Source organism: Salvelinus alpinus, chromosome 33 (assembly GCF_045679555.1).
Source record: "Salvelinus alpinus chromosome 33, SLU_Salpinus.1, whole genome shotgun sequence".
NCBI lineage: Eukaryota > Metazoa > Chordata > Actinopteri > Salmoniformes > Salmonidae > Salvelinus > Salvelinus alpinus.
Window position 1 is genome coordinate 28,784,085 of NC_092118.1, and position 14,796 is coordinate 28,798,880.

Below are 14,796 nucleotides of genomic sequence, written 5' to 3' on the forward strand. Positions count from 1 at the left end.
CATTTCTTTCCCTCTAGGCTCTGGATGGTGATTTCTCTCAGGAGAATAGGAACACGTGTCTGGTGGCCACAGCTCCACTCATAGAGGCTGTTGAGAACCTCACAGCGTTTGCGTCTAATCCAGAGTTCGCCAGCGTCCCTGCTCAGATCAGCAATGAGGTACGACTACACACTTCTGGCCATTTCTAAACATGGTGCTCCGTTCAACTGAAACCTTATTTTGAACTCTGTGAGACCAACTGCAATGACATTGTGGGTGTAGAAAACGTTTACATTAAACAGTTTATTTTTCATGGTTGTCATGGAGATGTTCATCTTTCTTTCATTCATTTGTTTATGTGCAGGGCTCTGCCGCTCAGGAGCCCATCCTCCAATCAGCTCGCTCCATGCTGGACAGCTCCACCCAACTGCTGAAGACTGCACGTTCACTGGTTATTAACCCCAAAGATCCACCCACCTGGTCGGTCCTGGCTGGCCACTCTCGGACTGTGTCCGACTCCATCAAAGGTCTCATCACGGCCATCAGGTTAGCACAGTGACAGCACTGCACTTCTTACTGGCCTGGACATGGACAGCTGTTATAACTCATTAAGTTATGATAAGCAGTTATAATAACCTTCAGAGGTTGGACAAGACCATAATGTACATCCTTGATCTCTGATTGGCTGATTTGGCTCAAGGCTGTTGATCGGCTTACTCATGGTTTGTTAGAATTCACCATCTCTCCAGATCTCTCTGATCCTGTTGGATGCCTGCTAGCTGACATAAATAAACATGCTCTTTTTATTTATTTCATCCTCTTTCCCTCTCTACCCTCTCTATTTCTCTCTCTCCGCCTCTCAGGGACAAGGCTCCAGGCCAGAGGGAGTGTGACTACTCCATAGATAACATCAACAGATGTATCCGGAACATTGAGCAGGCCTCGCTAGCCGCAGTCAGCCAGAACCTGGCCAGCAGGGATGACATCTCACTGGAGGTAATGATCGTTAATGAGACACTACACGCTCTGCTGACCCACAGGCAACCCTCCCCTCTCTCATTCTCTCTCTATCCATCCTTCTCTCCCTTTACCCATTTCTCTCAATCTCTCTGTCTGTTAGTGGGCAACAGATCCTTGATCAGGTCTACTGCTAATTGAGACCAACTGCCATTTGAATTAAGTTAAAAGCAGTTTGGACAGGGAGCGTCAGAATTGCCACAGAACCACAACATGCCTTGCATAATGACCAATGTTGAAATTATTTTACTCTGATCAATCCCATCAGGCCTTGCAAGAGCAGCTGACGTCCACAGTGCAAGAGATTGGATACCTAATCGACCCAATATCTACAGCCGCCAGAGGGGAAGCTACCCAACTAGGACACAAGGTAACTAGTTGCAGCATCATCACTGTTACCAATACTAGGTCTATATCACCTGTCAGGTGCAGTCAATAGCTGCGTTCCAGGTTTTTAAAATTTTATGACAATCTGGAACGCAACAATAATCAGTCTGACACATTAACCTCTGACCCTTGACCCCTTTCCATCCCAGGTGACCCAGCTGGCGGGCTACTATGAGCCTCTGATCAGGGCGTCGGTGGGCGTGGCGTCCAAGCTGCAGGACCACCAGCAGCAGATGGCCTTCCTGGACCAGACTAAGACCCTGGCAGAGTCCGCCCTGCAGATGATCTACGCAGCCAAGGAGGGAGGAGGAAACCCCAGGGTATGGAGAAATATGGGCGATAGGGCCAAAATATCATGTTACAATATTTTTCTAATTTATGTCAGTATTTGATGGTATTTTGAGGTATCTGAATAATACAAGTTCTAAACCTGTTTTATGAGTGGTGCATGCCCCTGGGATGGCAAAAATGAATTATAAGTGTTTTTAATGGGCTTTTTCCATTATATTTGTTTTATACTCAACTAGGGCAAAACTGACAGTGAAGTAATCCAACTTTCCATGTATTTAGCACTGTATCATATTTAGCACTGTGTCATAGACCGTATTGTAAAAATCCATACGGGTATGTGGATCCATACCTTAAAATAGGATACATGGCCCAACCCTACCCCAGGGTGAACCCTCACAGTTTAACAGGACTTTGGGTCTTTGAAAAAACACTATCTAAAGCCTACCATCATTGAAACTTTAATTGATTGGATTTATAAATCATTCAAAGTGCTTTATAACACAAGGGGGAAACTCCACCTCATCTTTATGAATTATGCAATATAACCTATACAGTTGCTATTAACTAATACGTATGTTGTTTGAACAATAACTAATAGATGCACTTCTCTAAGTTTAACTTAGGAAGTGAAGAGACTAGGAGTCTAACATATACAGTTGAAGTTGGAAGTTTACAAACACCTTAGCCAAATACATTTAAACTCAGTTTTTCACAATTCCTGACATTTAATCCTAGTAAAACTTCCCTGACTTAGGTCAGTTAGGATCACCACTTTATTTTAAGAATGTGACATGTCAGAATAATAGTAGAGAATTTATTTCAGCTTTTACTTCTTTCATCACATTCCCAGTGGGTCAGAAGTTTACATGCACTCAATTAGTATTTGGTAGCATTGCCTTTAAATTGTTTAACTTGGGTCAAAGATTTCAGCTAGCCTTCCACAAGCTTCCCACAATAAGTTGGGTGAATTTTTGCCCATTCCTCCTAACAGAGCTGGTGTAACTGAGTCAGGTTTGTAGGCCTCCTTGTTCGCACACGCTTTTTCAGTTCTGTCCACAGATTTTCTATGTGATTGAGGTCAGGGCTTTGTGATGGCCACTCCAATACCTTGACTTTGTTGTCCTTATTTGTTGCCATTTTTCCACAACTTTGGAAGTATGCTTGTGGTCATTGTCCACTTGGAAGACCCATTTGCGACCAATCTTTAACTTCCTAACTGATGTCTTGAGATGTTGCTTCAATATATCCACCTAATTTTCCTCCCTCATGATGCCATCTATTTTGTGAAGTGCACCAGTCCCTCCTGCAGCACCCCCACAACATGATTCTGCCACCCTCGTGCTTCACGGTTGGGATGGTGTTCTTCGGCTTGCAAGCCACCCCCTTTTTCCTCCAAACATAACAATAGTCATTATGGCCAAACAGTTCTATTTTTGTTTCATGAGACCAGAGGACATTTCTCCAAAAAGTACGATCTTTGTCCCCATGTGCAGTTGCAAACCGTAGTCTGGCTTTTTTATGGCGGTTTTGGAGCAGTGGCTTCTTCCTTGCTGAGCGGCCTTTCAGGTTATGTTGATATAGGACTCGTTTTACTGTGGATATAGATACTTTTGTACCTGTTTCCTCAAGCATCTTCACAAGGTCCTTTGCTGTTGTTCTGGGATTGATTTGCACTTTTCACACCAAAGTACGTTCATCTCTAGGAGACGGAACACATCTCCTTCCTGCGTGGTCCCATGGTGTTTAAACTTGCGTACTATTGTTTGTACAGATGAACGTGGTACCTTCAGGCATTTGGAAATTGCTCCCAAGGATGAACATGACTTGTGGAGGTCTAAAAATAAATTGAGGTTCTGGCTGATTTCTTTTGATTTTCCCATGATGTCAAGCAAAGAGGCACTGAGTTTCAGGCCTTGAAATACACCCACAGGTACACCTCCAATTGACTCAAATAATGTCAATTAGCCTATCAGAAGCTTCTAAAGCAATGACATAATTTTCTGGAATTTTCCATGCTGTTTAAAGGCACAGTCAACTTAGTGTATGTAAACTTCTGACCCACTGGAATTGTGATACAGTGAATTATAAGTGAAATAATCTGTCTGTAAACAATTGTTGGAAAAATGACTTGTGTCATGCAGAAAGTAAATGCCCTAACCGACTTGCCAAAACTATAGTTTGTTAACAAGAAATTTGTAGAGTGGTTGAAAAAATAGTTTTAATGACTTCAACATAAGTGTATGTAAACTTCAGACTTCAACTGTATGTATATCTGTCTGTATGAAGGCGTCCCATACCCATGATGCCATAGCGGAGGCTGCTCAGCTGATGAGGGAGGCGGTGGATGACATTATGGTGACCCTGAACGAGGCCGCCAGCGAAGGGGGTATGGTGGGCGCCATGGTGGACTCTATCGCTGAGGCCATGGGCAGGGTGAGTGGGGGTGACGGGGTGCAGGATGAGTGTGGTGTGGGGGGCAGGCTGAGTGGGGGTGACGGGGGGCAGGATGAGTGTGGTGTGGGGGGCAGGATGAGTGGGGTGTGGGGGGCATGGTGGATTCCATTGAGGCCATGGGCAGGGTGAGTGGGGGTGACGGGGGGCAGGATGAGTGTGGTGTGGGGGGCAGGATGAGTGTGGTGTGGGGGGCAGGATGAGTGGGGTGTGGGGGGCATGGTGGATTCCATTGAGGCCATGGGCAGGGTGAGTGGGGGTGACGGGGGGCAGGATGAGTGTGGTGTGGGGGGCAGGATGAGTGTGGTGTGGGGGGCATGGTGGATTCCATTGAGGCCATGGGCAGGCTGAGTGGATGATGCAGCAACACCGCTCCATGTCAACAGACTGGCAATGCACTCAATGCTCTCAATGCTCTCAATGCTCTCATTGCTCTCAATGCTCTCATTGCTCTCATTGCCAGTCTGTTGACATGGAGGGGTGTTGCTGATAGAGAGTGCTTTTGCCATTATGGTTATCAGTTGCATTATAAAGAATCAATATCTTTGGCTGTGTAGGAAGAAGAAGCCTCGAATGTTGAAACAGCTTGTTTTATCTCTCTCTCAAGAAGTGGTCTGGGCAAGCTGTAGAATCTGACGTGCTGTGTTTGTCTCCAACTTGATCTGCATCTATGCTGCGGTTTATGTCATAAATCATTAATGCACATTCCTATGAACTCTGTATGAATGTGTCTGACTTGAATAAATGGGGATATTGAGATAATTTGCTGAGATAACAGCGTTCTTTAACCTGCATTTGTAGTGGAGGTGAATTACAGGTTTTAACATAGTGGATACCTGTCTATCACTATTATCATCAAAACACATTCCAGCCAGAAGCATCCATTTGGAAACCATTTGTGTCTTACTCTGTGTTGATGTGGTAAAGTGACTGACATCGTACATTTTATGTTTTTTTTTAACCTTTATTAATCTAGGCAAGTCAGTTATGAACAAATTCTTATTTTCAATGACGGCCTAGGAACAGTGGGTTAACTGACTGTTCAGTGGCAGAACAACAGATTTGTGACTTGTCAGCTCAGGGATTTGAACTTGCAACCTTTCGGTTACTAGTCCAACGCTCTAACCACTAGGCTACCCTAACGGGTGTCTAATAAGTGACAGTATATTTACAGACTGATAGGCTAATGATGAATTGGAATGAGCTAATGTGCATATTCATTATCATATTATGAAGGTGGATACTTTGCCAGGAAGACTTTAGTAACAAAGTATGTTAAAACAGATCAGTATGCCAAGGGAGTTGGTAATGCAGGTTGAATAAGGGTTGTATGTTTGGCTTAAGGGTTTAATGTTTGGTTGAATACGGTTTGGTTTTTAGTTAGAATAAGGTTTTGTATGTTTGGTTGAAAAAGGGTTGATTTTTGTTTTTTGGGGGGGGTTAGAATGTTATTTATTTTTTCATGTTTGAATGAGGGTTTATTTTTGGTTGAGTAAGGGTTTTCTATGTTTGTTTCCTTTCCTCAGCTGGACGAGGGGACTTCTCCTGAACCAGAAGGATCGTTTGTAGACTACCAGACTACCATGGTGAAATACTCCAAGGCCATTGCGGTCACCGCCCAGGAAATGGTAAATTAGATTCAGATGGAAATACATATATATATATTTTTTTAATTACAATTTATCTCAAGAGCGAGCAATCAATAATATTGTATTTATAATGCCCTCTTTACGACAACATTTGTCACAAAGTGCTTTGCGGTAACATAGCCAACATTCTTTGAAAGAATTATCCAAACGTCTTGTTTTAGGACTTAACCCCTTTTTCTTCCTGTGGACCACAAGTCATCCTCAAACTTCCTCCAGCAGACTCTGTGTTGTATAGTTTTCTCTATTCCTTTCAAGGATTCAGGAAGTCTTGTGTTAATGTTGACTGGTCTCTCTGTCCTCTAGATGACCAAGTCTGTGACGTGTCCAGAGGAGCTGGGGGGTCTGGCCTCTCGGGTGACCACAGACTACAGCCAGCTGGCGCTGCAGGGACGTCTGGCCGCGCACACTGCAGAACCCCAGGAGGTATCCAATCACTACAGTCAATCCCATCCATCCATCCACCCATCTCTATTGTCCCAATTTGACTACTACGTCACTAATCTGCTTTCTACTCAACAAACCTGGTTCCAGATAACCTGGATTCAAATGTACAACCAGAGAGTATTCAATTAAATCTTTATTTTGTCACCTTATTAGGTTAGCATTAAGTTATGTCTTGGGTTGATTGGTGTCTTCTATGCTGGTTCTGTCTCCCTCCAGATTGGTTTCCAGATCAAGGCTGGTGTCCAGGAGCTGGGTCACGGCTGTATCTTCCTGGTGCAGAAGGCTGGAGCGCTGCAGATCACCCCGTCAGACAGTTACACCAAGAGAGAGCTCATAGAGTGTGCCCGCACCGTCACAGAAAAGGTACTGTACTGTAGGAGAGTTCTTCCATCCCAATAAGGTGTCACATACCTGGTTTACCATACACCTTCCGGTCGGTCGCTCTCTGTCGTCGGTCGGTCGCTCTCTGTCGTCGGTCGGTCGCTCTCTGTCGTCGGTCGGTCGCTCTCTGTCGTCGGTCGGTCGCTCTCTGTCGTCGGTCGGTCGCTCTCTGTCGTCGGTCGGTCGCTCTCTGTCGTCGGTCGGTCGCTCTCTGTCGTCGGTCGGTCGCTCTCTGTCGTCGGTCGGTCGCTCTCTGTCGTCGGTCGGTCGCTCTCTGTCGTCGGTCGGTCGCTCTCTGTCTGTCGCTTGCTCTCTGTCGTCGCTCTCTGTCTGTCGGTCGCTCGCTCTCTGTCTGACGGTCGCTCTCTGTCTGACGGTCGCTCTCTGTCTGACGGTCGCTCTCTGTATGACGGTCGCTCTCTGTCCGTCGGTCGCTCTCTGTCGTCGGTCGGTCGCTCTCTGTCGTCGGTCGGTCGCTCTCTGTCGTCGGTCGGTCGCTCTCTGTCGTCGGTCGGTCTCGCTCTCTGTCGTCGGTCGGTCGCTCTCTGTCGTCGGTCGGTCTCGCTCTCTGTCGTCGGTCGGTCTCGCTCTCTGTCGTCGGTCGGTCTCGCTCTCTGTCGTCGGTCGGTCGCTCTCTGTCGTCGGTCGGTCTCGCTGTCTGTCGTCGGTCGGTCTCGCTCTCTCCGTCTGTCGGTCTCTCTCTCTCTCTCCGTCTGTCGGTCTCTCTCTCTCTCTCTCTCTCTCTCTCCGTCTGTCGGTCTCTCTCTCTCTCTCCGTCTGTCGGTCTCTCTCTCTCTCTCCGTCTGTCGGTCTCTCTCTCTCTCTCCGTCTGTCGGTCTCTCTCTCTCTCTCCGTCTGTCGGTCTCTCTCGGTCGGTCGGTCGCTCTCGGTCGGTCGGTCGGTCGCTCTTTGTCTGTCGGTTGCTCTCTGTCGTCGCTCTCAGTCTGTCGCTCGCTCTCTGTCGTCGCTCTCTGTCTGCGCTCGCTCTCTGTCGTCGCTCTCTGTCTGTCTGACGCTCGCTCTGTCGGTCGCTCGCTCTCTGTCTGACGGTCGCTCTCTGTCCGTCGGTCGCTCTCTGTCTGACGGTCGCTCTCTGTCCGTCGGTCGCTCTCTGTCGGTTGCTCGCTCTCTGTCCGACGGTCGCTCTCTGTCCGTCGGTCGCTCTCTGTCCGTCGGTCGCTCTCTGTCCGTCGGTCGCTCTCTGTCCGACGGTCGCTCTCTGTCCGTCGGTCGCTCTCTGTCCGACGGTCGCTCTCTGTCCGACGGTCGCTCTCTGTCCGTCGGTCGCTCTCTGTCCGACGGTCGCTCTCTGTCCGACGGTCGCTCTCTGTCCGACGGTCGCTCTCTGTCCGACGGTCGCTCTCTGTCCGCCGGTCGCTCTCTGTCCGACGGTCGCTCTCTGTCCGACGGTCGCTCTCTGTCCGACGGTCGCTCTCTGTCCGACGGTCGCTCTCTGTCCGACGGTCGCTCTCTGTCCGTCGGTCGCTCTCTGTCCGTCGGTCGCTCTCTGTCTGTCCGTCGGTCGCTTTCTGTCCGTCGGTCGCTCTCTGTCCGTCGCTTGCTCTCTGTCGGTCGCTCTCTGTCGGTCGCTCTCTGTCGGTCGCTCTCTGTCCGACGGTCGCTCGGTCTCTCGCTCTCTGTCCGTCGGTCGCTCTCTGTCCGTCGGTCGCTCTCTGTCCGTCGGTCGCTCTCTGTCCGTCGGTCGCTCTCTGTCCGTCGGTCGCTCTCTGTCCGTCGGTCGCTCTCTGTCGGTCGCTCTCTGTCCGTCGGTCGCTCTCTGTCGGTCGCTCGCTCTCTGTCCGTCGGTCGCTCTCTGTCCGTCGGTCGCTCGGTCTCTCGCTCTCGGTCGGTCGCTCGGTGTCTCGCTCTCGGTCGGTCGGTCACTGTCGGTCGCTCGCTCTCGGTCGCTCTCGGGTCAGTCGCTTGCTCTCGGGTCGCTCGCTCTCTGTCTGGCTCTCTCACTCTCGCTCTCTGTCTGGTGCTCTCTGTCTGGCGCTCTCTTGCTGTGTCTGGCGCTCGCTCGCTCTGTCTGGCGCTCGCTCGTTCTGATTTGCCAAATATTCTCTCAGCTGAGTAGGTAGCAGAGGAAATAAGTGTGCCATGTAGCTGTCGTTTTGACTGGACGGGTTCTCTAGTTCCTATGGTCTGCATCTGATATGGATAGACATTAGACCAACACATCAATACATCTGAGAGCACTGCAGTGAAAGAAAACAAAAGGAGGCAAGAGCACAACCATAAAACACTGCATAAACCACCACCACCTCCTACAACGAGTCCTGTAGCAATCACACACCAACAAGAGAAACACACCGACAGCCACACCAACTCCCTTTCTCTGATCTAGCCCCAGTGTCAATGGAGGCTGTGATCTGTGATTGTTTGTTTGTGGCTCCTACAGGAGTCCTCAGTGTGTGTTGTCTCTGCCTGTGTCTTTCTGGATGTATCAAACTGAGCAGTTTGACTGTGTCTCCCTAGGTGTCGATGGTGCTGTCGGCCCTACAGGCTGGTAATAAGGGCACTCAGGCCTGCATCACAGCTGCCAGTGCTGTCTCTGGCATCATCGCTGACCTGGACACCACCATCATGTTCGCCTCCGCTGGCACACTCAACGCAGAGAATGACGAGTCCTTCGCTGACCACAGGTGTGTGTGTCTCTACAAGAATAGTAATGAAACAAAACCTTGAATAACTGGGGACATTTTGTTAGTCCCCACAAGGTCAAGTGCTATTTCTAGGGGGTTTAGAGTTAGAATTAGTGTTAGGGTTAGGAGCTAGGGTTAGTGCTCGGGTTAGTTTTAGGGTTAAGGTTAGGGTTTTGGGTTCGGGCAAAGCGTCAAACAGGCAAAGTGTCAATACAGAACTAAGATTGATTACCAGGACTTGTACTCAGAGCATGTGCGGACCAACTGGCAAGTGTCTTCATTGACATGTTCAACCTCTCCCTGACCGAGGCTGTAATACCTACATGTTTCAAACAGACCACCATAGTCCCTGTGCCCAAGATAGCGAAGGTAACCTGCCTAAATGATTTTAAAGGCTGATCATAGCTCACATCAACACCATCATGCCAGAAACCCTAGACCCACTCCAATTCGCATACCGCCCCAACAGATCCACAGATGACGCAATCTCAATTGCACTCCACACTGCCCTTTCTCACCTGGACAAAAGGAACACCTATGTGAGAATGCTGTTCATTGACTACAGCTCAGCGTTCAACACCATAGTGCCCACAAAGCTCATCACTAAGCTAAGGACCCTGGGACTAAACACCTCCCTCTGCAACTGGATCCTGGACTTTCTGACGATGACCCTCAGGGGTGCATCCTCCTGTACTCCCTGTTCACCCACGACTGCATGGCCAAGCATGACTCCAACACCATCATTACGTTTGCTGATGACACAACAGTGGTTGGCCTGATCACCAACAACAATGAGACAGCCTATATGGAGGAGGTTAGAGACCTGGCAGTGTGGTGTCAGGACAACAACCTCTCAATGTGAGCAAGACAAAGGAGCTGACCGTGGACTTTAGGAAAAGGAGGGCCGAACAGGCCCCCATTAACATCGACGGGGCTGTAGTGGAGCGGGTCGAGAGTTTCAAGTTCCTTGGTGTCCAGATCACCAACAAACTATCATGGTCCAAACACACCAAGACAGTTGTGAAGAGGGCAAGACAACACCTTTTCCCCCTCAGGAGACTGACAATATTTGGCACGGGTCCCCAGATCCTCAAATTTCTACAGCTGCATCCTGACCGGTTGCATCACTGTATGGCAACTGCTCGGCATCTGACCGGAAGGTGCTACAGAGGGTAGTTCGTACGGCCCAGTACATCTGTGGCCAAGCTTCCTGACATCAGAACCTATATACTAGGCGGTGTCCGAGGAAGGCCCAAAGAATTGTCAGACTCCAGGCAACCAAGTCATGAACTGTTCTCTCTGCTACCGCACGGCAAGTGGTACTGGTTCGCCAAGTCTAGGACCAAAAGGCTCCTTAACAGCTTCTACCCCCAAGCCATAAGACTGCTGAACAACTAAACTAATCAAATGGCCACCCAGACTATTTACATTGAGTACGTGTTAGGTTTAGGATTAGGAGTTAGGGAAAATAAGATTTTGAATGGGACTGAATTGTGTCCCCCCCACAAGGTTGTGTGTGTGTGTGACAGAGACAGCTGGAATCAGGCCTTAGGCCAGGGGTGTCAAACTCATTCCACGGAGTCTGAGAGTGTGCTGGTTTTTGGTTTTTCCTTTCAATTAAGACCAAGACAACCAGGTGAGGAGTTCCTTACTAATCAGTGACCTTAATTAATCAATCAAGTACAAGTACAAGGGTGGAGGGAAAGCCCTTTGTGGAATGAGTTTGACACGTGCCTTAGGCCAACCTCCGCCCCTGCACTCAGTGACAGGAAGACATATAGCCTAGTGATCAGGCAGGAGGAAGTGTCTGGACTGGAGTCACACTACAAATCATTCAGACTGGGAGGAGAGGAAGTCGCTCAGTACTTCTATTAAAACACTTCAGACGTACTGTACCTTACCTGACCCCTGCCTCTGCAGATGCTCTGACAAAGATCAACCTTTGATATGGAAATCTCTGAAGGTTGAATGATGTCATCTTTTTAACACTAGACCTGCTTGGCATCTATGGACCCCCCTTCAAGCTAATGAGCAGTCATTTTGACTGCAACATTCTAACAGTGTAATTAATATATTTCATGTTATAGCAAAAATGATCATTTGGTTGTGTTTATGAATGCCTTGGGTAACATGATAATCCGATTTATATTTTATTTCAAATTACACAATAGCATTTTCCTTTCTGTGATGCTCAAACACAAGAATTCTAGTTTTAATATATTTTATTTGTGAAGTGCTTTGTTACATCTATGAAACAGAAAGCATATGCTTAGGAGCATGGTAACAGCTTCTTTTTAGAAAAACTAAAGAAAATACACCAACCACCAAGAAGTAGGGTCAAAAGACGCACAATCAAATGACAACATCAGTAGCATGAACATCATTAGAAGTAGGGTCAAAAGACGCACGGTCAAATGATGACAACATCAGTAGCCTGAACATCATTAGAAGTAGGGTCAAAAGACACACGGTCAAATGACAACATCAGTAGCCTGAACATCATTAGAAGTAGGGTCAAAAGACACGGTCAAATGACAACATCAGTAGCCTGAACATCATTAGAAGTAGGGTCAAAAGACACACGGTCAAATGATGACAACATCAGTAGCCTGAACATCATTAGAAGTAGAGTCAAAAGACACACGGTCAAATGATGACAACATCAGTAGCCTGAACATCATTAGAAGTAGGGTCAAAAGACGCACGGTCAAATGACAACATCAGTAGCCTGAACATCATTAGAAGTAGGGTCAAAAGACACACGGTCAAATGATGACAACATCAGTAGCCTGAACATCATTAGAAGTAGGGTCAAAAGACACACGGTCAAATGACAACATCAGTAGCCTGAACATCATTAGAAGTAGGGTCAAAAGACACACGGTCAAATGATGACAACATCAGTAGCATGAACATCATTAGAAGTAGGGTCAAATGATAAATAGTGAAACTTGGCACAACAGCAATAATGACATTACAATGAATATGTGTTAATATGACAGTAGTCAAAAAATAAACAATTATTGTCAGCTCGTACTTCATCAGTTGGATTTCATTTAGCTATTATCCCTTGTCCTAACAGTTGACACAATTTTCTCAAGTTTCACTTAATTGACACACTTGGACATACCTTTGTTTGGTTGTAGTGTGTAATAGTATCCGGTTTTCTCTTGCTTGTGTCCCGTTGTCTTGTCATTCTTCAGCACTGTTGTTGAGTACAATGGCTGTGCAGGTGCCTTATTTTGTGCAGAGGGAGGGTGCTCCCGTCTCTGTTTGTTCATGGTGCCTGCCATACTTGTTTTCTTTGCAAGCAACTTGTTCGCCAATGACAGTGAAGTGAAGAAGTTGTCCGTGGTGACAGTTCTCCCCTTGCTAATGTAAGGTTCCACAAGCCTCATCACCACATTCTCTGAAACTTGTGCCTGCTGCGAGATGTGGATATTTTCCCAGAGATTGAAAGCCGTTCAACATTTACGCTCTCGCTGTGTAGCGTCCTCCAAGTAGTCCAGAGTAGTCTCATAAGACTGGTTGGATTTGTTTTGCTGATATAGGGAACATACCATTTTGAGATAATGATTAGAATGGATCAATACAATAGAATGGCCCTCTCTGTTCTTCATTCACAATTGGTGATTACATTAGTAAGCTTCTTTCACTTCCCCTCGCTCATCAACTCACCCCTTTTCCACATCATACTTTACTTCATTTATTTCATCTGTTGTGTGTGTGAAATTTGTTTAGGTTCAGTTTCAACTTGGGACTCCACTTTCAACTGTCGGAAGAAGGAGCAGAGCAGGCCCTACTGTTGGGAGGAGGAGCAGAGCAGGTCCTACTGTTGGGAGGAGGAGCAGAGCAGGCCCTGCTGTTGGGAGGAGGAGCAGAGCAGGCCCTACTGTTGGGAGGAGCAGAGCAGGCCCTGCTGTTGGGAGGAGGAGCAGAGCAGGCCCTACTGTTGGGAGGAGGAGCAGAGCAGGCCCTACTGTTGGGAGGAGGAGGAGCAGAGCAGGCCCTACTGTTGGGAGGAGGAGGAGCAGAGCAGGCCCTACTGTTGGGAGGAGGAGGAGCAGAGCAGGCCCTACTGTTGGGAGGAGGAGGAGCAGAGCAGGCCCTACTGTTGGGAGGAGGAGGAGCAGAGCAGGCCCTACTGTTGGGAGGAGGAGGAGCAGAGCAGGCCCTACTGTTGGGAGGAGGAGGAGCAGAGCAGGCCCTACTGTTGGGAGGAGGAGGAGCAGAGCAGGCCCTACTGTTGGGAGGAGGAGGAGCAGAGCAGGCCCTACTGTTGGGAGGAGGAGGAGCAGAGCAGGCCCTACTGTTGGGAGGAGGAGGAGCAGAGCAGGCCCTACTGTTGGGAGGAGGAGGAGCAGAGCAGGCCCTACTGTTGGGAGGAGGAGGAGCAGAGCAGGCCCTACTGTTGGGAGGAGGAGGAGCAGAGCAGGCCCTACTGTTGGGAGGAGGAGGAGCAGAGCAGGCCCTACTGTTGGGAGGAGGAGGAGCAGAGCAGGCCCTACTGTTGGGAGGAGGAGGAGCAGAGCAGGCCCTACTGTTGGGAGGAGGAGGAGCAGAGCAGGCCCTACTGTTGGGAGGAGCAGAGCAGGCCCTACTGTTGGGAGGAGCAGAGCAGGCCCTACTGTTGGGAGGAGCAGAGCAGGCCCTACTGTTGGGAGGAGGAGGAGCAGAGCAGGCCCTACTGTTGGGAGGAGGAGGAGCAGAGCAGGCCCTACTGTTGGGAGGAGGAGGAGCAGAGCAGGCCCTACTGTTGGGAGGAGGAGGAGCAAGGGGGAAAAACATTCAAAGAAATTACATGCCCTCCTATAACTGGTTATTACACCAGTTCTGTTTGTGATATTAAGATTCTAACAACGGCGGTGTGTTTTTAGACTTATTTAGGAAAAGTCAAGGACGGAGTGGGCAAGAGTTAATGGCAGAGTAATAAAAACTAAAAAGTTAATGAGCTGTCAAAATGACTGCTTTAGGGTTCTAGTGTTAAGAGCTATCATTTTGAATGGGTTAAGAGTTTTGACATATCTTTGTGTTGGTGGAGGGTCGTCTCATAGCAGGATGGTATTAATAAGACCATTGGAATAAAAATAAAAACGTAATGTTTAACCATGAGCCATGGTAACACCTGTAGAAGTTTAGAGATTTGACCGCCTCCTTCGGTCTCTCTTGGTCTGCGTCCGTCTCTCCTCCCTCTCCCCGCACCCCCTCCCAGGGAGAACATATTGAAGACAGCGAAGGCTCTGGTGGAGGACACTAAGATGTTGGTGTCTGGAGCAGCGTCCGGTCAGGACAAACTAGCCCAAGCTGCCCGGTCCTCAGCTAAGACCATCACACAGCTCACTGACGTGGTCAAACTGGGCGCCGCCAGCATCGGCTCTGACGACCCAGAGACACAGGTGACCTATTATTCATTTTAGGTGACATCTTCTGTTCCCAGAACAGTCCTTAGTGGACAGAATTACTGTACCATTTTAGACTGTTTTTAATTAATAAAACATAGGCCTACTGCAACTTTCCTTTCTTCAAAGAGACTGCTATTAAAAGTAGGAAGT

At 48.2% G+C, this 14,796-nt stretch overlaps 1 protein-coding gene across 2 annotated transcripts in view; it reads left to right on the plus strand.

The window, feature by feature from the left end:
- The window catches only part of LOC139562757 (talin-2), a 132,008-nt gene that overhangs the window by 107,219 nt on the left and 9,993 nt on the right, over positions 1–14,796 (plus strand). Inside the window, exons 38-48 of one of the 2 annotated variants that reach the window (XM_071380751.1) lie at positions 18–158; positions 344–525; positions 843–975; positions 1,265–1,366; positions 1,533–1,703; positions 3,961–4,107; positions 5,652–5,753; positions 6,078–6,197; positions 6,435–6,581; positions 9,078–9,244; positions 12,986–14,504. In XM_071380751.1, coding sequence (XP_071236852.1) covers positions 18–158; positions 344–525; positions 843–975; positions 1,265–1,366; positions 1,533–1,703; positions 3,961–4,107; positions 5,652–5,753; positions 6,078–6,197; positions 6,435–6,581; positions 9,078–9,244; positions 12,986–14,087 — 2,514 coding nt within the window. In that variant the 3' untranslated portion in view covers positions 14,088–14,504. Of the gene's footprint in view, positions 1–17; positions 159–343; positions 526–842; positions 976–1,264; positions 1,367–1,532; positions 1,704–3,960; positions 4,108–5,651; positions 5,754–6,077; positions 6,198–6,434; positions 6,582–9,077; positions 9,245–12,985; positions 14,641–14,796 lie in introns of those variants that run through there. The other variant, XM_071380750.1, reaches the window with a different exon arrangement.